At 37.9% G+C, this 27,285-nt stretch overlaps 1 protein-coding gene across 2 annotated transcripts in view; it reads right to left on the reverse strand.

The window, feature by feature from the left end:
* Positions 1-903: 903 nt before the first annotated feature.
* The window catches only part of SPATA6 (spermatogenesis associated 6), a 44,271-nt gene continuing 17,889 nt past the window's right edge, over positions 904-27,285 (reverse strand). For both annotated transcript variants that reach the window (XM_075508727.1, XM_075508726.1), the window contains exons 8-13: positions 25,868-25,955; positions 24,088-24,128; positions 22,154-22,326; positions 12,961-13,060; positions 9,069-9,157; positions 904-5,249 (exon numbers count right to left, since the gene is read on the reverse strand). In XM_075508727.1, coding sequence (XP_075364842.1) covers positions 5,069-5,249; positions 9,069-9,157; positions 12,961-13,060; positions 22,154-22,326; positions 24,088-24,128; positions 25,868-25,955 — 672 coding nt within the window. In that variant the 3' untranslated portion in view covers positions 904-5,068. The remainder of the gene's footprint in view (positions 5,250-9,068; positions 9,158-12,960; positions 13,061-22,153; positions 22,327-24,087; positions 24,129-25,867; positions 25,956-27,285) is intronic.

The following is a 27,285-nucleotide window of genomic DNA, read 5'->3' on the forward strand; positions in this document are numbered from 1 at the left end:
CTGCACTTCAGAGAATTTCACACTGAAGACAAACAGGGAACAAACTGCACGTCTTTGGCAAGCCAACATTGTTAACAAAAGGAGCTACAGCCTCATCTTTTAAGGGCTTTGGTTGATGATGTTTTGAATTCCATGGAGAAAGCAGCAGAAACCAATGCAATCAATGGGGCTTGTGCTTAATAGTTCACTGTGTAACAGAAAGAGGTGTTCTTGATCACTTCCCACAACACTGGTTTATTTGTTGAAACTGTAAGGAACTGGGCAAAGACCAGTTCTCTGCTGCTACCAGAGACCATCACCTAAATCAGACATCATTTCTGTCAGCGAGGTAGCTCATTAAGATCACCCACAGAAGAGCTGTTCCCTCTTAGCTTCAATTGTTTTCACTGGAACCAAGAAGCTAAGTTGCATTGATTTGAAAGTTTCCCCAAATTCCTCGACTACTAAACAAATCTCCTGAGATACTCTCAGCATCTTGATAATGATCACTCCGTAACCACTGAAGTAATTAACATCATGGTAGGCTTTCCTATGACCCAGAGATTCCACGTTACAAGATTTATACAGTTAAGTGACCGCTGCCAAAAGGCTAAGAATTTTGTTGCATAGTTCAGCGTTTTAGAAAACACTTTCAAGATTAAAAATTAGGAAGAGCAGAACTATATAATAAGCTATTCCTTGCACACAGACTGAAAAGGCAGAGATTCCTTCCAACTTACTTTCTCTGACAAACCTATGGCATACCACACAAACTTTTCCACTGTCAAGTTGCACACACCATTGCATCCCTTGCTCCTAGGGAGAGGATGAGAACAAATGATGTGATAGATGTTAATAGTGCTGATTAGTACACATAGCAGAAAGTACTAAGACATGAGGATGACAAAAAAATAATTTGTATTAAAAAAAAAAAAGAAGATATCAATCAGTATAAGTACGATGAGCCTGGATCATTCAGGAGACAGAAGCTGAGTAGGATACCCACTGTAAAGATTAGCTCCTAAAAGCACACGTAGTAAAGCAGTTCATTATCTTTTTCAGCCGCCTCTTAGATTTAATAGGTTTCTATCTTGATAAGATTAAGACTTGCTTAATAATTGTCTGATTAAAACATAATAAACCTAGGAAAATTAAAATAAAGCCTTTTTAGTAACCTGGAGATGAGATGGGACTTTCAGCCAGTCTTCCACGAAATAATTTCTGTAACATTCACCTCAGGATCCCAAAGCACTTCACAGTCATTTAATTAAGGTTCAACAGAGCACAAACTCCCCATTTTTCAGCTGAGGTAACAATGAGAGGGAGTTTGGAACAGACTATTTAATACTGAGCAGAGCTAAATATTCTGTAATTTTACCCAAAAAATAGATTCCCAACACCTATAGATAGATTTCTTTCTCCCTTCACCGTTTTGGCAGCCTCCTAAGTAATAGTAAAATTCAAACACGTGATGCACAATCTAAAGAACAGCCCTCATCATCTTCCAAGCTGCTCAGATTTGGGGTATAAACACGGCTGCTCATCTATCTCACAAAGCTGCTCCTACCTGTTCCCATTACACTAGCCATCCCTATGCCTCTTGTCCCCAGTGGACCAATTTAAGTTTCCCTTCTTTTAGTTGAAAACATAGATAAGGCAAATCATTAAAGAGTTTGACATTTTTGCCTTTAATCCACAACGGGTCAATGACTGAGTGATTTCCAAAGCAACTACTACTCAGCAAAGGATTTGCATTTCTACTGAACACAGGCAGGTAGTTTGTCTAAATCCACCCCACGATCCTAAACTATACAAAGTTATTTGTAGGAAAGAGGGAAGGGAGCAAGTAGGAAGCAGACTCTGACTTATTAAAATGAAAGTGATTAAAATACTGCACTGATTACATACTGCAAGCTACGCTGGATGCTGAATAGCGTTTGGTGAGAATACTCATGGGTTATAACAACTTGGGGAGGGCAAGAGAAAGAGACAGACTCTACAGAAAAGCACTAATTTGCTCCTAATCTAGCCCATTATTTCTAGATTTGAGTAGGCAGCTTTCCTTTAGGAGGTAAAATGACGGGGGTGGAATTATGCCATCCCACTGTCACTAACAGACCACTTTGTGGATGGCAAAAGATAAGGAATGAGCATCGAAAATTCTATTTAAAGCCTCACTCAGGACCCTAGAAATTTGCATTTGATAGAAGGGATTTAAATTGTATTAGAAAGCAAGGTGCACTAAACAATTACAGTTTATTACTATGTTGGTTCCCTGCCTGAACCTATACTTATCACATACTGCAGTAGCAAAGGAGCAGCAGTACTCAGTACACTTGAGCTGTATGCATATTAATAGGAGGGTTAGCTGAGCAAACAGGGAAGGGGCCAAAAGCTTCTGAAAACGAAGTGGCTTGCAGATTTTATGGACAGATAGGAGTAATTTGGGTCTTAAGTCACATTTCATAGAAAAGTTTCCATTAACCAAACTGGATTTCCAGCACAGTGCTTGGAAGACAACACTCTTTGCTGTATCACAGCATGTAAGCTGTAGAATGACTCTGACCCAAGAGAGAAACACATATCCTGCAGCAGCTGATTCAGAAAGACATTATACACACCATCTCCCCTCACAGCTGGAGCAGGGCCAAAGACACTCATAGTCTATCTGCTTCATTTGTTGTTATGCTGCATACAAAGGCTACAGTGAGAATATTCATACTGGTCAAAATTCAGTATATGACACTTTTTTTTTTTTCCCTCCCATCCAGTTTTCACCTTTGATGAAAAATTTTTCATCTTTGATGAAAAACTGAAGGTTGCCATATTCCATATGCTTCCTTTCTTTAGCTAGGGGAATAAAACAGGTATACCCCAGCCATTCCTCTGGATCCCTCGAAAACATTACCCTGTTTTTTCAGAGTGGCCTCCAACCTTCCCTCATCCCCTCCTTGAGTCTTGAATTCATGGCAACTTGTGTCCTTACTCATCCATACAAAAAACCCAAAGCCCCAGCATTCAGGCCTTCTACCCATTGAACAAACAAGAACTAAAATCTGCTGGATCGCTGGGGAGGGAAAAATTGAACAGTACTTCTATGTCACAGAACCAGATTAGGCCAAAGGGGAGCCAGCCAATCTTTAGCAGACTGTAACTTTTACTAAGCTATGACACTGGGGAGGGAAAACACAGAGAATATTGAATGAAAACTGTGGGATACCGTGAGAAGAACAGTAAATCTTATGGCTCAAACACATACAGGAAACCGCAGCAACCTTCAGGTTTCGGTAGCTTCATTTTAAACCAAAAGCTTGGAAAGTGTCTCTCAGAATGTGCCCTGCCTATTTAGGACCCATTTGAATATACCTACTTTCCTGAGCAGCAAGGATAAAGAAACTATGCCTTTATGGACTAACACGGGGTCACAGGAATAGGCTAATGAATGAATACAAGGTACTGTTAGCACAATACTCTATGGCCACCATGCCTTCAGCGGCACAGCTTGGGTAAGTTTTACTTCTTCACTTCTACTACTTCATAGAGTGACTCAACACTTACCCATAGCATAAGACTGTGCAACTAATGCCCTTTGAAAGCACTAATGTGCTAAATGGCATCAGGGACAGGAAGTTATCAGTGTTAATCCACGTCAACTGGTTCAACAGTTACAAGGAATAGAAATGTCTATATGCAAGACACTTCCTCTGAGAGTCCCCTTTCCTGAAACAGAAGCACACAGCCTTTCAACATGCTTTCCCACCAGCATAATTGCTCACCAACTGCTTTCTCAAATCAATTATGTTGTCTCAGCATTAAAGGATGGAAAGCAGAGTAGACCAACTTTTTGTTTATCTAGGCATGCTGGCAGGTTACAGTCATATGTTCTGCCATCTGTACTCCTAGCTTTATCCTTTATCCAATCATAACAGGTAAAATGGCATTGGTGTAACTGAATCTGTTCGCTCAGTCAGGGAAGGAGCCATAACAGGCATTTGTTTTTTCCCCCATTCTGAAAGGAAGCAGGAGATGGACACTCTTGCCCTTTTAAAACATTCCGCTTTTCAATAGATGGGCAATTTGCCCCGGTCTGCTAATGTGGGATCTGTTCAATGCAAGGCTGAAAAGGTTCTATCCCCGGGGAAAGCATCGAACTGCTGATGAACATTTGGTGGCCTTTAGCAAAAACGATGTGATTTCTGCCAACAGGATCCCAGCAGACTGGGAAGGACAGGCTCCAAATTAGGTGGGATTGTGATGCAGGAACTTCAGAAGGCCTGTACAGGGTATATGAGGAGCTTTCTGACCAGCTCCAGTCTTTCCCCCTCCAGACTCTTTTCTTATTCATATTTTTTAAAATTACAAATATATTGGCAAATGTCATGGCTGTATTCAAGAGAACCTGGAATCTTCCAAACACATAGGGTGTGTGAAGACGACCTTTCTGCTGATAAAAAGGCTGCTGGGCTGGGTGGGTTTCTTTTAAAATTTGACAGTATTAGAAAATTTGTGACTAAAGGTGCTTGAAACCACTTTGAAAGCATGTTTATAGGTCAGTACCAGAGTTTCTGCCCATCTCAAAAATAAATGATCCAAAGGCAATTTTCTAGAAAACAATTCTCTTTGTCCCAGATGGGACACTTAAATCAACACTCACATTCACTTTCCTCTTTAGACCCCCTCTCTGAACACGAGGACCTATTGCTTCTTCAACCAATTCTGTTTATGTTACTAAATAGCTTTAATTATTTAATAAGAATTGGCTGCAGCTGAAATCTGAGTTGATGTCAGACAGGAACGTCCAGCAGAACTATTAGTCTTCACATGACTATCTTTTCATAGTCTCAAAGGAGCAACCATGACAACCACCTTGATTAATTGTGGAGGGACTTAGTTGCGGTTGGGGAGGTGGGGTGGGGCAGGGGGATGTTAATAGTTTCCTTTTGGCAACCCAGGGCAAAACCCCATTTCCCCAAAACCATGCCCAACCGTAATTACACCTTAAAAATAGAGTACAAATATTTGTTACATAAAAATAGGTTCCATTAAAAATATGAACACTGTGTACTGTGCATTTCCAGGTGAATTGCTGTTAAGAGTGCGTTTTTTGGTCCGAAACAGTGCCAGAAGCTTTTCGGTACATGTTTCTGTATATTTTCTCGAGACTCTGTTCAAAGATCGCTCTATGAGGCTTCCCTTTGTATACAGCTGCACGAGTAGACCAATATTCACCATTATCCAAGTGAACAGTAGTGTTCTGCTGCACTGGTGAACTGTCAACAGAAAGAAGAAAAGAAATAATGATCAAATCAAGATAAGCAAGAGGAATCAGAAGCACAAAACCAGCAGAAATCCAAATGTAGAACTTGCTAATCACGGATTACCTTTCACAAATTGATAAAAAAAACCTGCACTGCAGCTACTTCTAAGAAATGGGAGCCCCATGTTATTCATTCACACAAATTCTCCCCCACTTATCTGACTGCACTTGTTAATACCTCCCAAATAGAGAATTAATTTTCAAAAAGCACGCAGTAATTTTGCTGTGTTTTGATAGGCAGTGTGACTAGGCACTAAGCCTATGCAAGAGCAGCACAGTAGGATTTTTGTGTCCTTTGAAGGTCAAAATGTAACCACAAGCAGCTATTTCAATATGAAGACAATCTATCAGAGGTATATTAAATTACTGTGGTTGCAGCTGTAAAGTGCTCTATCGGAAGCATCTTGGATTAAGTATTCTACCAAATACATTATGATATAGTGACAATCGAGTGTTCCCTCCCCACCCCATCTTCTGTGTCACTGTTTTAAAAGTAAACACAAATACCGTCTCATATTTCAGTTGCTTTGAGAAATTATTTCCTAGATCTATGAAGTGAAATTTATTCCCTGAAAATCATTATGAAACGCTGACACATCTGAATTATGTATATCTAAACTTCATGACTACTTGCCTTCTCTTGAAACTTTCAAAACAAAAGCTTGTGTCATATAATGAAATGAGCCATTTTCCTGTAATAAAGCATGAAACGAGTAGCTCAAAAATCATAAGCAAAAAATGACTACTGAGGTGACATCTGCTCAGAGATTGAGGTACTTAAGACACTTCAAAATTAGGACTGAGTTATCTTCAGCCTTTCGTAAATGTTCTCAGTCTGGGAAATGAAACTGGAAATGTGAAGCTTACAGTGACCATCTTCACTTAGGAAATGGATTACATTTCACAGGAAAGCTTTACATTTTCTTATATACATATCATCTGTTATTCTAGTACGGTCAAACCAGTACTTAAAACTTTGTCCTCAAGTTCATATCAGTAAACACCTGATAAAATTGACAAAATTGAAAGAAACCTTATGTTAAAGAACTCGCAAATATACTTCTAGCTAGCTGCATCAAAACACAAGGTTTTCACTTTAGGAAAGGAAAATGGTGAGGGAAGAAGAGGAAGATGTAGGATTTGTTTTCTAAATTCACATTTCTAAGCTTCCACTGTCCCATGGGAAACAAAAGAAGGAATAGCTTTTGCTTTTAGGCTTCTTATATTCAAATATTATGGTGATGCCAATCTACACCACCTAAAACAACAACAAGATCTTTATGTGGCTCCAATATTAAAAGGGAAGGAAGGCCACCTTCATACTTTTTCAAAAAAGCTCCAACATTTAAAGTCAGTCAGCAGCATGAAGAAAATTTAAACCTCTTTATCATCCTGGAGAGGGCGAACTGTGCTTTACAGTTTGGACACAAAGAAACCAACCTACCAAACAGCAAAATCAATAGAAAAGTTATACACGTCTGTGTTAAATACAGACAAGTCAATACCCTGGGGACCCACCAACAACTGAAGTTTTACCTCCTCCTTTCTGCAGTTCGTGTTACCTCACTTCTGATGGAGAATTCTCAGGCCAACGAATAAGCACAGCACTAGGAGCAGCACTTGTAACTCTACAACAAATAGCTCTGACACTCTTTTCCTTGGAATCCACTTCCTGCAGTCAGCCTTGTGCTTGCCTTTTCTTCTACTAAAAGCTTAATCTACACAGAGACACTCAAAATCCAATGACCTTAACTGCAGTAAAGACTCAAAAAACAATAGTAACTTTCACAAGTAACTACAAGTTATTCTGGTACTGACAAAGACTTAAAAAAACCCCAACACATAAGCTTCATTTTCTCTTCTGGTTTTTTTTGGGGGGATGTGTGCGTATGTATTGCCATTAGCCAGTCCTTGCACATGAGATACTCAGCACTGGTGTGGACAAAGATACAGCCAAGCTAGGGAAGAGTCCCTCTCCTGTCTCAACTGGAAACCAGCTGACAACCTGAGCTAAGCAATCTGGGAATTACACTCACAAATCATATTAACAGCAGGATTTCTGCACGCAACTCCCTGCTCTGAAATACCTGTCATATGCTTTCGTTCCCTCATATGTCTCCTTTAGGAGTCCCAGAAGTTCTTTTCTGAGTGAATCATATACTAAATATTTCACAAAACACGGACCTTTTCCTTACTCCCAGTGGTTTTCAATCATCTACTTTACTGCCAACATTTGGTCGACAGTACCACGTCCTTCTATGAACTCTGTCTCTGTCTTTGTATCTTGTTTATGAGAACTGTGGCAAACACTGAGCAATCAGACTGCGCTCGAGTCCTTTCATGTCTCGCCCTTCAGCAAATAGGACTAGTGCTGCTGGCCTCTAAACCAAAGGAGCAGTCCTTTCCCAACTTGAGTGCCACATTTCATAGCCCATCACTTCTTGATTCTGTAGTATTAGGATTTGTTTCTTCTTTTTTCATGGTCTGCAGTTTCAGCATCAATCTCAAAGTCCCAAAGCTGCCTCAAAACAAAAACTTGCACTTTCTCTCTCACAAACACATCCTACACAATTTAATTGCAGCAACTGTCAGGACAAAGGATAAAGGAGCAAAAAGGCTACACGCAGAATACAGGAGTGAGCACAGGTATAGAAATACTAACAACTTCAGAAGCAACTTCACATACATGTGAAAATCTAAGACTAACTAGATCCCTTGCGCAGAAGTGACTACAAATTACAGGAATTTCCAAAAAAGACAAATAATCATAAATGAACTTTTTAGAGCTTACTAACTGCAAGTAGAAATTCACTGATACCCGTATTGAACTACCCTCCTTTCAGTGGTATAGAGTGGTGATTTGGAAAGCATTTGTTACAAAAATATTGCATCACATTTAATTATCAAACTAAAACCTTTTTTTTCCTAATGTCAAGACCTCTCAAATTTAGCACCATAGTTCTAGGACTTCTCTGTTAATATAAAGAAAAACAGAAAAGCCATACAACCCCCAAAATGTTTTACATTACTTACTATCTTTCCTCCAACAAGTACCCAAAACATTCTACAAAATACTGTGTGCATACATACAGAACATCAGTATTGGTAACTCCTACTACAGAAGTTGTCAAAATCAATACAATTGGTGTCTTTTAAGTAAAATATTCAAATGAACTAGTCATATATGTGAGGAGTACACACAATAATTAACCTACATAAACCAAGTTTTCAAGATCTCAGGTTTTCAAGATGTCTTCTGAAATACGGCATGCTGAATCACTAAACCATAGCATATATATTTGCTGTGTTTTTTAAGATGCTTCTCTTTTCCAAATATGTGTTTTGGAAAAAAAAAAAAACCCAAACAACAAAACAGCCCCAAACCATATTACTAAAGAAACTTCAATTTATTTTTGCACTCCCATAGTTCTAAGAAAAAATAACCAATTGGTTATTTTTAAAAGGGACTCTCTGGTTGAGAAAATCCAAAACCTACTGCCCAAGGATCATTTTTATGACCAAGTCCAGTTCCAAAATCAGCATTTTATGAAGACTATACTGACACAGTGCCAAACAGCATAAAAGGCATAACGATAGTTAACTGTATTTTGCTTTTAGGTGAAAAAAGCTTCGTAGGACTAACTCCTACAGAAGCCTTTTCCCAGTGCAAGATATGACACAGCTCAAAATAGGAAGAGAAATTTTTAGCTAAATTTAAAGGGCAATATCATGAGTATGACTCTTCTGTCTTGGTCAGAGAAAAACTCCATACCTGCTCTGCAGTTCACTCATGGATAAGGGTGCTTTTTGCGAAGATTCTCTTGTCTTAGTCAAGTCTCCTTTTAATGTGTTACTCTCATCCTAAAAAAACAGAAATCAAATTCTCATTACATTGGTTTCTGATTACAATGATCTCATTTCAAAAATACTTTCTTTCCATTTAGTAGAAGACTATTAAAGTGCTTACATTTCTTGGGGGAGAAAGGGACAAAGTGTAATGAGCCAAATGCCATTTATGAACACTTTTAATTAAGTTCAGTACAACTCAGCTAATAATTTTCAGGTAATAAACTGGAAAGAATTTCTAGACAGTGTAGATCTAGAGAACTATGAAGACAGCACAAGCTTCAATAATCCCCAACAAACACGTTGGTTAAATGCTATGAAACCTACTGCTCACTGCCTTACTTTTGTTTCTTGCATAAGAGGGGAAAAAGAACCTAAAAGTTATTATTTATTAGCTTTTATAATGAGCTATCGTTATCCATTTAATGCATTTTACCAGACAGAAGCGTTCTACACATCTGAATACTTTGATTCCATATACAGGGCTGAGAACATGCTTACCCAACTTTAAAAAATATCTAGGATACACTTAATGACCCTTCAGTGGTATTCTTAGGAGTCGCTAGAAAGCAGTCTTACCTTCCAAATGCATTCTAGACATTAATTAACCCATATTTGCCCTCTTAGGTAAGTAAGAAACAAAACACCTCATGTGAAGGGAGCCAGTTGCTCACCTGAGACAGGATGGTAGAAATTCCACCACATACAACCATGTTCACTCTACTCTGAAGAGCAAAGACACTACTTAAGAGGTGATATTAAGTGACACTTTTAGCAGAAGCCAATTGCTCTAAGGATTAGTCAACAAAATCATCTTTCAAGGTATAGAGGAAATAATTGGAAAAAAAGACTGTGCAGTAAAAATAATCACACTTGCTGGTAACACAAAACTGGGAGAAATGACAGTAAATATAGTGGTAGATGGCAATAATATGCAGAGCAAGCTGAACGGCAGGCATACGGATGAGGAAAAACCTAACACAATTTATTGTGGTGAAATACAAGGTAATAAGTGTGTTTGTAAACAGGAAAACTCTCTTCCTTCAGCAGTCTCAGACTACAAAGCACTGAAGAGAAAATGGGGTACAGTGGTAAATAAAACTCTGCAGCATTTGCCAGAGGCAAATTCTGTTCTGGAAAGCAAAAAAAGATGGAAACATTACGATACTGTCAGAATGTCACAGCAGAAAGCTACAGTGGACACCCTAAGGAATCTGCAGCAGAGCTCCAGTCACATTATTTTTACAGAGCACTATGGAAACGAAATTTTGGAAAACACAGCTGGATGCTTCTGGGAATGGTTATTTAGCATTAGGCTCTTGGAATGAAAGAGAATAAGAGATACTTTTTAACCTTTCAAAGTTTGGAAGGCGATCTAGACTGGAGCCAAAATCTACTCACCCCATTGCCAGTGCACTTGCTTTACTATTCCCTCACATTCAAGATGACCCGTTTACCTCATCCATCCACTGCAAAACAATGCAGCCTAGATTTTGGGCCATCTGGGGAAGCACAACCAATCCTGGTGTATTTTACAGTACTCACTGCAAGTAGACCTGATTTTTTTTTTTTCCTAAGCAGGTCAGCTGCTGTTAGCACAGCTTTCACAAGTTAGCTGTACATGGTTATCAAACACCGTGAGACTTCTCTGTAACATCCTCCCATATCTCTTGCTCAGTGGAAGAAAATGGAGTGAGAAAAATGGTCCTTTTCCAGCATTGTTCTGACCAGGTTGGTAATTAAGTACTCAAAAAAAAAAAAATCTTATCCAATACCCTGATATCTGGATTTTTTTAGGGCAGAAACATGAGGTTTTCCAGCAGGAGAGGAAATAGAAAAGCATCATCTCTGATTATTAATCCCTGTGAGTATTCAGCAAGCGTTTGATACTGGAAGTGACAAGGTGTGCTAACAGAAAGCCAACAGAAAGCACCATGCTTCAAGAATCTAACACCATGCTTGTAAATTTGTGTGCATTTGTGCAATATTGCAGTAGCAAGTGAATACCAGCATATGTGTAAGTCATTCTAGAGTAGAATGTTTTCGATTATATAAGTAAAATAAGTAAACAGGAAGAAAATGATCCAATTCTCCTTTATCTATTATTATATTTAATAGTCTTTATGACTATATGGAGAGGCTGTATAACCAGCCATCCCGCTCTCCTAACAAACTAGTAAATCTTTTATCGTAAAGTCATGGTCTACTGTTCAAGGAAAGTAGTCAAGGACCACTGGAGATAGTTCAGGCTGTACAAACTTTCATTACATGTAGGTGCTGGACCGTCATGAAATCCAATTTGTTATCTTAGGTTCATTGAAACATCAGAGAAGCATTTGACATGATTTGTACCTATTTTGGAGTGGCTGAAACACAGAAAAATGTGATGGGCATCTTCTATTTGAGAGGCAGCAGCTCACAAGATCATAACATTTGTATACAAACTCAGGAAGGTACAGCATGAACTAGATCAAACGGTCTCAGCATGCATGAGAGAAGGTTTTTCTGAGCTTAAAACAAAAAGCACGACTAAGCTAAAAATGAAAATTGAACAGAAATGAGAAAATAATCAGATTAAGAGAGCATGCAGGCAACACAGGGAGCTGCCCAGGATGGCTAAATCTGGGGAAACAAACAAACAAACAAATAAATCGAGCCTTCTGAGCTAAGACAGATATTCTTCAGTACATCTTGCAGCAATGGACTGAGACAACAACCTTCACTTCTGCCCCAGCCCTCTGCCATGGGTTTACTGTAGTCAGTGGAGTCACCGCATCCCAACCAGCACAGCTCATATGCCAGCACACTAGTGTTACGCCTGCCGTTTCTGTGCTGAAGTGTGAGGTGAGGAGGCCAGGGCTCTCGCTCTTTATCACGCTTCCCACTGATACAGTAAACCACGTCAGAGAGGAAAGGTGGACAGTTGGGGACAGTAGTAACTTAAAATTGCAGCAACATTCAAAAGCAGATTTCTGTCAACACTCCTTTTCCTAAGAGGAGAAACTGAAGCAAAAAAGATGTCTTTCTCCACTTTGAGACACTCATGTGTCTTCTAACTGATCAATAACATCTGCGTGTTAAGACTGTCAGACAAAAATAATAATTTCATCAGAGCTCCTAATCTTAACCTTACCTACCTCTCATCCTTACATCCTTTTACCTTATCTTTCTTTTACCTCACCTCACACTTAAGACCCTAAGTTCTTTGCAGAGGAACCACCTTGTTACTCAGTTTGTACAATGCTTTGGCCAGGGAGATCCTGTGCCACAGCTGGGTTTCTCAAAATCGCAATAGCAAAAATTTTTATCAGTCTAAAACCACGCTTCAAAATTCCATCAGACTCAAGGACAAAATATTCTGGTCCTGGGCATAATCTCATTAGATAAAGAGCTCTGTTCACTGAAAGCCAGGTAATTAAGGGAAAAAAGCACACATCTGAAGAATAATATTGGCTCTACAAACAGCTGGACACAAGCAGCTGCTGATGTGCAGCTGCACAACATTTTAAGCCTCGATGTTCTACAGATCTGTAACATATTTTGTGCTTAAATTGGAAGTGGAGAACCAGATATAAAAAAAAGGTAATTGTCCTCAATACCCCATGAGAGGGTTACCTATACCAGCTGTCCATAAAGGCTACACATAAGGAGGCTACTGAAATCGGTGTGAAAGAGTTCAGCTTATATACTGAATCCATATTTCTGCAATCAAGGCTGCCTCAAAGGACAACATTATAATAAATCCAAGACTGTTGGCACAGTTCTCTTCCTCAGCCATCTTGGAGAAAAGAAAGGATTGAGTTTGCAGTCAAACTTACAAATATTAGGCGCTGTCTAGCACTGTGTGTCCTTAAAATATTTTTCACTCTTTTATGGATCTCATCTCCATTTGCTGGTGAAGGCCAACCAGAGCTAAATCTGCAAGAGGAAGAGGAAAAACAAACAGAAGAAATATTTTCTTGTTGAAAGGCTCAAACATGCTGTTGACTCAGATTTTTTTTTTTTTTTAAATTAAGAAGCATGCATTACTTCCTTCTATTTGGAACATACACAATGTTTAGATCTAATTCTTTTTCTCCTCTGGGGTACAAGTAAAGAAACATTTCAAAGCAGTGCATAAACAGTATGCATCCACAATATCAACAGAAGATGCGAAACATAGAGATGATGATGATTTTGTAACTTGAGTAATATTTCCGTGATGTTCCGTTTGTATTGTCACTACAGAATAGAAAAGCTATACAGTTATTCTATTCCCAGTGATCAGGTTTCATTTTCCTCTTTTTAAAGGAAGTATTACACACATGAAATTCTTTTCACTGGAATAAATCAACAGGAAGATAACCCCAATGCGTGCAAATTGGAAAGTCCATGGAGTTAAAAAAATGCAAATTCACAATCTTTATTTCACAAGATGGAACTGCATTTTAAGTTGCTTTTTTGCATTAAAAAACAGGTAGTTTGCCTGATATGAGTGACTTAAAACCAACAGCTACTTTTGGATTTTACCCTTTTATGTTTTGCAGCACTTTTTTTCCACTTTACTAAAAAAAACCCCTCATCCTCAGCAAGTTCAGAAGCTGGCAGAAATCACCATAAGGAGGAAATTATTGGGGAGAAGTTATGAAATGTTTACTTACACAACCTCATCACAGTGGATAGAAACAGGACACCAAATCAAGACTGTGCATCTTCATTTCAATGTTTCCTAACCTCTGCTCTGAGAATCTGACTTTGCACCAAGAAAATAAAAACTCATGATGTGGTATCATGCTAATACAAATACGGGTCACCAGGCAACCTGCAAGCTGGCAAGCCATACCGCTGCAATTTGAGCTAATGGAACAACAGCCAACAACAATACTGGGCTGCCATACTCTGGGTGGATTAGGAGCACAAGAAACAGCAACATGCTTTGATAGTTGGCTTCACAAATTTGATGCAGTAGAGAAACATCATGACTCTGAACCATGAGATTCTACGCTGGGCTCTGGATGGGTTTGTGGGACTGAGACTGCAAGCCCTTCTGCATTCTTCTCTCCGATTTATCACATTCCCTGCATTATCCAGTCCCTGAAATCCCCAATCTGATCGTGCCTGGCTTAGTTCACCTTCATCAAACTTCCAGAAATTTCAATACAGCTAAAGAACTGTACAGCTCCTTCCAAAAAGAACAAACCAAGTACACATAGAAAGCTTCAGTCCAAAACAAGTAACTTGGCAACGTTAAAAATAATGGAAGCAGGATCCTGAAAATGGGAAGTGCCAGGCTGCCTTGAAGGTTACAGGCAGGGCTGGGAGCACTTTGCAATCTTTTGGATCATTCCTTCTATTACCAGAGAGAGAGAGAAATATAAGTAGAAAGTGACCAGTTCTCTGCTTTGGAATAACTTTCTTCTATTTTCTTGTATCTAATCAACTTATTTGGACTCACTTATTACTGCTTACCTTTCCAAAATATCTCTCTCTGTTCTAAAGAGCCCCAATATTTTCAGCCTGTTTATGAGTTTCCTTAAATCAAAGCATCTATTTCTGAATGCTTCTATTTTTCTTCAAGAAAGGGTGCCAAGAAATGACACATTATTGGAAGAATGAATCATATAATCTATAGGGGTGTATGTTCCAAATTTCTAATGACATTTAACATTGTTTACCTTTGGATTGTTACAGGCAAGAATTTTCACAAAGCTGGCTATAACATTCGTATTAGCATCCCGAACATTTACAATTAATTTCAAACCAAACAGCATGTATGGTAAATCCATACTGTTCAATTCTTTTGCATACTAGAATCTAACGATCTGTTGCACTAAAAGATCTCACACAACTTTTCCTAAAAGAATGCAAAATGGTTAGTGAATTTTGTTAGGGAAGGAAATCATTGTCTTTAAAGAAATAGAAGTCTAAGTCCCTTAAGCAGGCAGGAACATTAATTTCCCTAACACAGTCAAACCCAGTTTGATGCACTGCATTACAATGCATGCGCTCTACCACTAGTGGCGTTTTGAAAAAACTCTTTTTTCTAAAAAGAAGGGAGGTAAAGGAAAGGGGCTGGAGTGGTACTATCATCTTCTGACTTCCCATTAGCATTTACAAATATTTACTAATATTAAAGAACGTCCAAAATGCATGTTTAAAAATCTGCATCCTAGATGCAGTAAGAGTGAGTCATTTCCCATTTGACAAATAAAAGATAGACTCGTGAAGTCATGGCATTTTCTCTTATTTATACAGCAGCTGCTGTTCTTCCAACATCCAGGTTGCTGGCACTGAGAAGAGAAGTTAGAATAGATTGCCTTTGGGAAATAAATTTTATGAAATTCGTATGTAAGATTTCAGATCATTGTTATTAATCTTAAATTTACAAATATCCTTGGAGATAAATGTCTCTACTTTTAGAAAAAAGAAAACCCAGCTTGCTATTGTATTCATTTAGAAAATACGTGGCTATGTCTGCAAGAAGAAGAAGATTTAAGTACTTAATTCAAGAACTATTAGATTTCTTTCTTCAGGTGATTTTATTGATCAATCCACTAGTGTGCGCTGTGGTATAAGAAATATTACCCACTCACACCCCCTCCTCCCCAAACTTAATGTACAACAACAAAAAAAAAAGGAAAAAAAAAGGAAAAAAAAAGGAAAAAAAAAGGAAAAAAAAAGGAAAAAAAGGAAAAAAACCACTTAACTGTGATTGAAAACAGTATCAGCTTCTTTTTAATTAATTTTTCTAGTATTGTTATTGTCTAATTGTAGTAATAACTATAGAGTCTAATCCACATTTAGAGAAATAATGTTAATATTTATACCAGCCAAAACTCAAACTAATATAAAATCATGCCTGAGATGTAACAACCATAATCTGAACTGAAACCGTTTTATGATACTCTAACTCTCCTATTGGAAATATTTTATAAAACAGGCTTTAGAGCACAGCTTCCTAAAGTATAAATAAAGGGATTCCATTTGCCCCAAATCACCAATAATGAGTTTTTAAAATGACTAGCTACTTACTTATGTGATTAAGGTGTCACTATCATATTGCAATGTTGAAAGGAAAGTCATTTCATTTCAATGACTGTTTGTCCTGATAAACGGAATAAACTTCTACAGCTGTATTCTTTGTCATACTTTCAATTTTCCCTGGGACTTGCAAACATTCTGCAGTTACATCAGTTTAAATTGTTTATTGATTCCAATAGATTGTATAAACACTTTGGAAATATAGCTCAGTGACCTAGAAAAAGCCAGATCAATCAGAGAACTTCTCAAGATTAATTTCAAAGATGTTGTGTCGAGTACGATGAAGGAAACAGAACCATTTTCCCTCGTAATGTGACTAAAGGCATTTATTTTCTTTTACGAGATAAGGATTTTTTTAAGGTCATACAGACAACATCTACCTTGATAAAAAAAAAAAAGCCTAAAGATTGTGCTAAAGATTAAAGTTATTTTCATGTGTAATTTTGTCCATTAGGATGAAATACTCCATTAGAAATACAAACAGGATACTTCCACTCATGTACTCTAGTCAAACAGCAGCTTGTGAACTTGAGAGCTGTAATAAATAGGAATTTTCAAATGTCAGACAATCCAATCATCCACTTGCACATAGCAAAAATGTTAATATCACATTTCAGCAGGAGATACTAATACATTTCATATAAGTAGAATTAATGCAAAAGCCTACTGCAGAATATTTGCAATGCCTGTCATGACCCCTTCCCCCACCATCACACCTCCTAGCCTTGTGAACAACTCGGTGCATGTGGCCTCCATGAAGAATTCATCAGCTTCAAAGACACAGACTTCATGCTGAGCAAAACCACATACAAGGACAAACTATCAGAGGACAGAAATCAATGAAGTACTGTAGTACCAGATTCACAATTGGAGAGAACGCTACTGTAATTGGGGAGAAGAGGGAGAAAGAACTCTTAAAGCTAAGTGTAGCCTGAAAAACCACAATCTGCAAGAACTTATACATGGAACAAGAGAGATTCTCAAGAAAACCAAATATATTTAATTCTGAAATAGAAATAAACCTCACAGATTTTATATCCAAGTAGGCATTTATGCAGCATTCACAGTAAGTGGAGAAGTTGCTTTATTCTCATTTAAGAGGACATGAAGTGCAATTCAGTACGATGAACTTGGTTCTCATTGTATACTGGTCTGTATGGAGGCACAATAGAAAGGCTGGGCTACACTTAAGAGTTTTACTGGTCTACTTAGTAAAGGACGCAATTTTCTTTTGCTTCTTCTTAAAATGACTGATGGCTATGAACCTTAGTATAGATACAGCTATACCAGTGCAAAAGTGTTTTAGAGACTGTATTGGTACATACCAGTTCCTGAATTGTAATGAAAACATATCGAAATACAAATACTGTAAGAATGCAAGGATTTTAAGTGGAGGAAGTATGCTGCTTTCACAATACCAGGATACTACTATAAAGCAGAAACAATTACACACAGACAAGGCCTTAAATCAAAGCACAGCAGCCTATCTATTTGGAAGCAGAAGCTGACAGCTTAGCTGTGTACCCATTTGCTCTCCCTCTTCAGTAAGAAATTTTTAAAAAGTAAAAATTTCTCATCCTTTCTAAATAGCTTCTCTTACTTTCAAAAGCCCTGTTTACAGTTACGCCTTGAAGCACTAGAGATACATTCAGTGCTGAGTTTTTAAATTAGTAAATGCTTTCTTTCCCCTCCTAAGCTTAATATCTAGCCCTTAAAACAGGGGCAAGATACATCATCCTCATGTAAAAAGTGAATCCCAAGTGACAGACAGCTTCTGAGATCTCAAGGAAGGTCTAATACTCTAGCTGAGCAGTTGCCCCAAAAAGGTTCAAGTCATTCTGGTACTAAATCATTAGTATGTCATAAATGGGCTGCACCTTCTTATGCTCTTTGGAAGCTTTTCCATTACCTTCTATTATGTCTGAATTTATTCATTTATACACAAAAGAAATTTGGCAGCAATCAATTTCAAATTTACCTACCACTGCAGCAAAATCAACCAATGAAGATGACAAATAGTACAGATGTTGGTCAAAAATATGAAACAAGGCTTAGGTACTGCTCAGTTTTGCAGAATATAGTATGAAATGACTGATCTTCAAGTGCTTATTTCCAGAGGTTAACTTAAAGAATGCAAAATAAGGAAACTTCCCCAAGAGGCGAGACTGATAAACCCAAAAGATTCAAGAACAACCTTGCTACCAAACTAAGTTCCAAAAAATCAGAAATAATGACTTTTAAATAGCTAGAAATAGACAGGAAACCTAGCTGTAGGCTCTCCCTGGAGCAAGCTTTTTTTCTAAAAAGTCTGCTAAATTTTTCAGTGTTCCACTTTCTACTACAAAATTCTCAGAATTTAAACACACTCTCGCAGAAGTAAACCCTGTCTCAGGATGCATGCCAGTCTCTAAAATATTAGGTGAACTACCTGTGGTCTGGATTTTGCTATGCAACAAAACTAGTACCCAAGATCCTGGGGTGACTTTTCAAGATCACGGAAGCCAAAGCTTCTGATAACTGGAATTTTGAAGGACTTCACATAGGATTTAGTCTGTCATTAGTATCTATCATTATATATATCATTAGTAATAGCTAACTTCATGCTGGTATTTCCCTAGTACTTGACAAAAGATAACAAAAAAGATGGTAGTAAAACAATAGAGGAATGTTACATCTGATCCATACAGTTAACCTCTGTCTTACTTCAAACAGAACTTAGATTGTTGTTAAATTTTATGGTAGTAAGATCATATTAGCAGTATAACCAGGAGAACTTAAAAGAGACATCGAGCCGGACTTCATTCTGGAAGTGATTATTCTTCAGATCAATGATAAAAAACAAAAGCAAAAGCCTGCCATGTCCAGAGTAGGAAAAAGAACCCTTTGATCTGAAATGCATGAGAAGTAGCTTTGCCTCTCAACATAACAGAAATGGTCAAATACTCCTATGACTGTTGAGGTCTCTTGCAAAAAGAATTTCTCTTGTGCCAGCAGATAGCTCCATTCAGAGGACTTCTGTCATTACCTTACAGAATCCACCTCACTGTTTCTCCTTTTCTTTGCGAAAGGTACTTTGCTGCAGGTTTCAATGCTGCAAGGAAGGCTTACCTTGTAAGTCCCAAGAAAAATACTGTCTTCTAGGAGTGCATGAAGATGTACATGCACTATGAAAGCAAGGACTGGACTTGAATTTTGCTTTCCTGCAGCAGCATCGAGAGAATGTAGCGCTAATGCTCTTTCACAAAGTATACAGGATACTTAACTACGCAGAAAAGGACACTTATCTATGCACAACCAACCAGTCTGTGGGCACAAGTCAACTGCATTGACTGAAGCTGGCCACACATCATGGGCAGGAACTGAGGAGTGTGCATGTAGCATTGCTCTGCACAAGAGCTAGAATCAAAATGAGAAGTAGAGTTGTACAGCCACATCGCTCTGCTTAGTGTCAGTTTGCAACACTAGCAAATGCTTTCCTTAGGTGACCTAAATAATGAAAAATGTAAAAATAAAGTATGAAAAATAAATATTCAAAACTTTGCTGATTTGTTCAGCAGTAAATCTATTTATAATTCTGCTTCTAGCTCAAACCCAGTGAAAAAGGGGAGAGGATTGATTTGTGGTCTCTCTAGCAGGCTCACAGAAAGGGACTGGAAACTGCTAGAAAAAGGGCTCAGAGGACCTTCTGCAAGATCCCACTTTCTGTATCCCTGGAAAGTATTGCAGTGGCTTAACAACTATTCAGCAGTGCTCTGGGAAGTACTCCCAAGAAGGGAGACATTCACTTCACACTACTTTTAAAAAAAAATGGGGAAAAGGGAACATAAGTTCGAGGTAGGAGTCAAGTTTCATACTGACTGCGAGTTGACTAGCATTAAAAAAATAGCCTGGGTATGCTAAGCTCTTTGTCTTTGTAATTCAAAATAAAATTGAGGAAATAAACACCAAATACTGTGAGATAAGACTGTATTCTTGCAAATACACTAACACTGGTATACTTTCAGTAGTGCTGATTTTCTCTGTATTTCTATGATCTGAACTGCAGTGTTTTCATGCATTTCCAAACATTGACCTCTGATCCATGTTTGTCATTCCAACTATAGCTCTCAGTATACAGTCAGCTAAAGCCACTGTTATCTCAGCAGCACGAGATAAAGATCAAATTTTTTAGACTATGCCCTTTACCTTCTCATTTTGATTTTTTTCTGATGACAAAAGTAAATGCTTACATCTTTAACATAAAGACATGTCACATCTCTAAAGAGCTGAGAACATTTTTTCTAATAAGAAGAAAAAACATAATTCACAAGATCACAAATCCCTTCTGGAGAGGGGCTCGTAAAGAGAAAAAGCAAGAATATTCAGATAATTTCAAGATTAACTGGCAGATGACTAAATTACTACATGTGTAACAGCAGCTCACAACATACAAGACTTTCCTGCTACCAATATAGGGGACCCTGTCAGCTTTAAATATAATCCATTTTAAAATTTACCCTCCCCCAAAGGAGTCCAGCTCAAAAAAGGAGAAAAAAAGTCACCATCACAATATCTCTTCCCAGACACAGGTAACTAATGCACAAACAATGTCAGGAGAGAGTGGGTACGTAGACAAGATGACAAAGAAACCTCCTCCAAACCCCAGATACATCCTAATCGCCATATAACAGTTCTCAAGAAATGCTATTACACAGAACAACAAACAAGCAAGTTTTCAAGCAGAGGAAGATGTTAAAACACCAACTTGATCTTTATAAGTATTAAAAATTCAATCCCCACCTGCCATCTGTCATTTTTCTTTTTAAAGAAAAAAACTGAGACCATTTTTCTATTTTGGAAAAAAGCATTAGGCTGCGTGTAGGCTATAAAATGCACCCTGCGAGCATTGACTAACTGAGGTACCAATGGTAACAAGGATGAAACAGCCTGGAACGAGTGTGAACTAGCCACCAAAGTACATGTCCAAGTAGGGCCTCAGTAAACACTTCAGCATTTAGGACAGGACATCCGTTTGATCCTCAGCTACTCCCAATTATTTTATGTATTTGCTTATTCAGGCCCAGCTTTGTATATAGTTTTTCTGCTCCCAGAAAGAAACTGAATGTACAGTAGAAGCATTGTGCACCAGGTACACATTCTACTCAGCAGGCGGTAGGGAATACTCTCCTTGAAGGACTGGAGGACTTAAGCATGAAAAAATCTGTTGCTTTTTTACATTTCTTCCATCCCACCCTCATGAGACACTGAAGCTGTGAGGCCTGCCCAAAATATTAAGCCAAGCATTGAAATCCACTGAACTAAGGGATATTAGAAACTGTCTCCACCCCAACCCCATTGGGGTCAGTGGAGACTACTAAGAAAACTAGTTTAACAATTAATATACACACAATTGCTGCAGAGGCCCACATTTCAACTCAAACAAAACAACATTTTAGGATGTCAATAAAGCAGAAAGACTGGAAAATAATACACTGACTAGATTAAAGCTAGCCCAAGCATGTTACACACACTATAGTCAGACATCTGACTACAGAATAGCCACAAGTATGTGCTTACAAACACCAGGCTGAACAACAGTCAGAAGGAAAAAAGGTTTCCAGGTACCTCCCATAAAACCTACTTGACATGTATCTATATTTACATTCCTGAGAGTCTAATCACCTCTGAAACAGTGATTATTTAAGTATTCTCTGTTTTAGATGGACATCAGCAGCCTGAAATCTGGGGCTTCATTGTTTCAGAGAAGGTTAGCAACAGAGATGTCAAAGATCCTTTTCGTTGACATATTATTAGGATTGTATTCACTAAGCAGAAAGGTGATGGCAAACACAGCACCTGAGGAAAAGTCAAACGACAACATAGTTGTTTGAGAAAGATTTTTCAGTCTCTTCAGCCTGCACACCTCCAAACATGCAAACTATAGTCATGCAAGTACTGTTACCTGCTCATGTTAATAATCCCAGAATTTCACAAACAAACCCAAGTCATTACCTTTCCCTTAAAGAAGATCGATTTAGCACAGAACTTAGAGAATGCTTCTGAAATGTTGGAGGTGCTGAATGCTCTAATGAACCAGAATGGGACTGTCTGTGGGGTGGATCTGAGATCATATCCTCATGGCCAACATCAGAACTGCCAAAGTCTTTTCCAAGAGTAGATTTTGCCTGGGGGGGGGGGATAAAAAAAAAAATCACTAAACCTTGCTAAAATGTATTATGAATGTCAAGATGTACAGTTTTCATGTTTTTATTTTTCAAACCAAAAAGTTAAAGGTTGCACGTACATGCAGGAACATCTCCCTGCTGGGGAAAGAACAAGGATCCTGATTTCATAGAAAGAGCCCTGGTTTAAATTAAATCAACAAGTGTCAGAGGACTCTGTTGGTATCTAACACACCATCTTATGGCAAAGTCTAGCGTAACAGGCCTTTTATCACCTTTTCTGACTGCACAATTTAAAGGCTTGCCCCCTCCCAGGAATGTGACAGATTCAGAATGATGCCTGAGAGTCTAAACAACACAAACCTCGGACCTCTCCTCAGTGTGGAAACCCTTGTTCTTAGACTTATTTTCTCATTATTTGCTGTTCCTCAAGGGAAAACTCAGGCCCATCTACTCATCTTCTACTCACTCTTCACTATACTAGCTACTCCTTTCATAGTTCCTCTTAACCTGAAACATACCACTAAAATCTCTCCATGGGTTACCCCCTTTTACCTGGAATGGGGACTTTTACAGGAGCTGTTTCCCAAAGCTGAGGAAAAAAACCCAAAAAACCACAGCAAAACTAGACCAACAATAATCAGGTTATTCATTAGCTCTTTCCAGGCTGCAGTGTTTTTTTCCTCAGCTTTGGGAAACAGCTCCTGTTAAACAAAGCTATAATATATTTTTGGCAAGAAAAAGATACATTCTCTTCAGCCCTGATTTTGTGAGAATCACAAGTGATTAGAAGCATCAAGAACATGATGAATTAACTTGCAGCTCAGCTATCTGCACTCTCCAAACAATGACTGCTCCTAAAATCTGCTTTCCAATTGAGGGGGCAGAGGGATGGGGGGGGGGGGGCAACACAACCTTAAAATAGCCATAATTAAAAAAAAACACACAAAAAACCAACGACATATTTAGCATATTTAGTAGAAATTCTCTATTTTCTTTACAGTTTCTCATTTACAGCCACGGAACAATCCACAAGTGGCACAAGACTCACGTGGTATGCAAAACTGCAATCCTTGGTAATAAAGTTTAGAATCTAACAAAAGTGTGCTTAACATATATCAAGGTTTAAGCTTTTAATTCCCCTTCTTTCCTCCCCCCTGTTATCATCAGTTTTCCCAGCCATTAGGAAATCTAAGAGGGCATCCATAATTAAATGCCTAAATCCACAATTTCTGCAGTACTTCAGGAATGCAGGCAAAAACAACTAAATGAGGATGGAAAGACTAAAAAACACCAAAAAACAAAGGAACCCTGACATTAATCTTCAGATCCATTTAATACACAAAGCAGCTAAAATCTGAAAAAGCAAGGATGTGAAATAACAGAACAGTGGCTTGCCAGTTGTACCAGTGCTAGCTTTGCATACAATTCCAGAATGAATTGTGCTCTCAGAATGACCGGGAAGGCAAAGGCAAACTGCCTTTAAAGGCTCTTCTACAGCCTTGTCACAAACCTTAATGCCAAGGAGAAGCAAATTCTGTACCTACAGGCATGAATACCTTACAGAGTGTTAAGTTTCACAGTTCTCTTTGTAAATAATCTGTCAAAAGGCCTAAACTGGGTTAGGTAAGATTTAAAATGTCCCTTCTCTTGCTTTTGATACTATAGTAGATAAAGTTTCAAAAATACCTACACAGGACAATCCTTCTCACTCAGAGCTTCCCAAAAAACAATTTGTAAACAACAGCACTTCAAAGTACTCACTTTGGCTTTCTTGGGTCTGTAGCTGCCGAGAAGAGAAGTATCTGGAGAAAGAAAGAAGGTGCATCCCAGAGGAAATTCAAAAGAAAATCCAAATGTCCTAAATGTTATGAAATCTTTTACAAAATAGCTTACCTCTCCTCCCGAACAGTACTAAAGCAATGTATTATTACACATTGTGAAATTCTAAGGTCTCCTCAGAATATTTCAGGAAATCACTTTCTTTAGCTGAAAACAATGACTTCACATTTAATGGAATACCATGTTTATAATAATGAATCAATGTAAGCACCGTCTTCTGCACAGACAGCAGTAGCACATCTTGTTAAGCTATTAATTGCCTAAATCAATATAAAATCAAGCTCTACCATTCCCAAAAATTCTTACATACACTACACTACCTTGCTAATCTTTTCTGAACAAGCTTCCCAATGACCACCTCTCCCTCCTTCTGTCATCTCTTCCTTCCTTCCCTCACCACTGACCCACAAACACGAGTATGAAGCCCATGGGAACATAGGTGGGGAAACTATTAGGCCCATACCAGGTTAGGATGTTTCACCAATGTCAATATGCACCTCACCCCTGAGGAACTGACATGAAATTATGTCTGGCTTCTTGATCAGTTATATCAGCCTGTACTGAACAGCCCTCATACTGTGACCCAAGCCCAAAGAGGTACTTCTATGCTGTACAGCAATGTAAAGACACCCCTATATTAGCTACCTGCACAAAAGCAAAAAAGGACTAAACTCTACTGTCAAGTATTAAGACTTCTAATCCTAAGAATCTGGGTTTTTTTCAGAAGTTACAGTTAAGCCTCAAGACACAGGCAGGTGACCAGGAATCCTCTGGATATTAATAGTGAGGTAGACTTCAGTCTCCTAACCACTGGACAGAAACCACCAACTCATTTTGTAAGTATGCAGTGGTATCAGATGATAATAAGTCTGTTACATTATCCAGCTACTACAGATTGGCAAGTATGGCCCCAAAGGGAATGTGAAACCTTTAAAATCCTGCACCCAGTGCTACTACAAAGAACAAATGTAAAATAACAAGTTCATAATGATTTGCTATAGAACAATTTATAATTAGTGAGGAGGAACAATAAAAAGGAGGCAGAGCACACACAGCAAACAAATACTGATGAGACTCATTAAAATCCTCATATTGCCAGACACATGCAATAAAATCAAATTTTAGGGTACTTCCTTAAATTTCTGGTCCCACACCTTTTATTAAACTCTCACTTACTGATACAAATGAATGCCGAAGCAGATATTCGAGCACATCCTGGATGCTCATTAATAATGGTAAGTCACTGATCCACTACTCACAAATACTGCTGAAATAAACATTATTCATTTTTGAAGAAACAGAGCCCTTGAACTTCAAAATGATCAATACTCCAAGCCTGATCAACACACCCACAGACTGTGGTGCAGATTTGCTCCACTATCCAACTCATCAAAACAAGTGGAGTGAAACAGAGCACTCGCCTGGGCTTTGGTATTTTCTACTCCTACCTTCATATCATCTAGAACTATGTTCCAAGTTTCACAAGGTAAAGAACTATTCAAACCCACCTTTTGCAGCAGTAGCTTATTTAGTATTCTTCCTATTCCTAGGAAGAAAGAACAGCTTTTTCTCCATTATAGACTGACTTTTTTTTAATAAATAAAAAAACAAAACAAAACCCCCCAAACAAAATAATCTCGCTAAACTACTGCAGAAAAAAAAAAAAAAAGCATTAATGAGATATATAGTAGAAAATACTGACCATGGTCTACCTTGGTCCAGGCTTCCACTGTGCTTTCTCGTGTGGGACACCAGGTATGAAGTTTAATACCAGGACTTGTTTGCTCAACCTGAAGCAAAAATACTGTTAAAATGCTTAGTATCAGATGTATCAATTTATTTTTTTTCTGTCTTCGTTAATAAGATCACATCTAGTCTGTTCTGAAATATTTTATTCTTATTTAAATATTATTTAAAACCTTTTTCACAACACTTTGCTCATATTATCTGTATTATTAGCATTACTGTGCATAAACAAAAACAGTACTAGAAGGGTCCAGAAAACTCTGAATATCATATTGTTCAAAGAAAAAAAAATGCAGATAGTTTCTCCTTCATCTATAACGTCTGCAGTCTTTTTAAACAATTCTTGGTATCTCATATTTATTCCAAACAGTTCAGATCTCACCAAGAGAGATCTGAATCTCTTCCTAATTAAAAAACTTACATTTAACATAATCTAATTTTAATGTTCATTTAACACAAAATCTCCAGGCCAAAAGAGTCCTCAGCAGTAAAGATGCCCTAAAAGGAGCATTCTCAATCTAGAAAGGCCATGACAGTCAGGATATGGTACATTAAGAGACAAGCTTTCTCCTTTTTTGTACAAACATAACCAAGCATTCAAAATCAATAAATCAGTGTTTAAAGATGCTATAATTAAACTGTGAGCTTCACCTATAGATCAAAAAACAGAAGAATTGATTAAAAGGAGTTAAAAGAAAAATATCTGAGAGAGAGATAAACAGTAGTTTGATGAATGATTAATAGCTTATTAAGGCTAATCTGAATTTCTAAAAGGTACCTATACGTAGAATAAAACTTGGAAAAGAATTCTAAAATTTGACAAGATATTATTAATTAATTTGTACATAAACTAGAAAAAAATTAAATAAAATGAGAAGCAAACTAATTAAACACTAAATTATCTCAATGGCTGTGACAAGTGTCCAGAATTGTAGCCAAATCATAATGTCATAGCACAGAATCAGAACAATCCCATCTTTGCCCCTACATGTTCAAATTGGTATTCTAAAAATAAAGGATTGTTGCAATCATAAGAAAAATAAAGAGAGAGAAAAACAAAAGAGAGAGAATATGATCCTCCAAGAGGCTGGGAAATCTGGCCCCTTTGTCTTAAAGCACAAACACAGTTTCTCTAAATAAGTACCTAATTTCAGAACAATTTTTCATGTAGTTAGCAAAAAGTCCTTATGCAGGTGCTAAAAGCAAGTTGGTTATGAACTCTAAGTCAAAGTGTTAGAGATGTAGCTCTGAGCGAAGGAAGTGTTTCAAAGATCATAGGATGCCAACATAAAAAAACTTGAAAGAGAGGAAGTGTAACTGCTCATAACGTCACTAGACACTCTTTCTTTAAAGTATTATTCAGGACTTTTTAAT

Source organism: Mycteria americana, chromosome 7 (assembly GCF_035582795.1).
Source record: "Mycteria americana isolate JAX WOST 10 ecotype Jacksonville Zoo and Gardens chromosome 7, USCA_MyAme_1.0, whole genome shotgun sequence".
NCBI lineage: Eukaryota > Metazoa > Chordata > Aves > Ciconiiformes > Ciconiidae > Mycteria > Mycteria americana.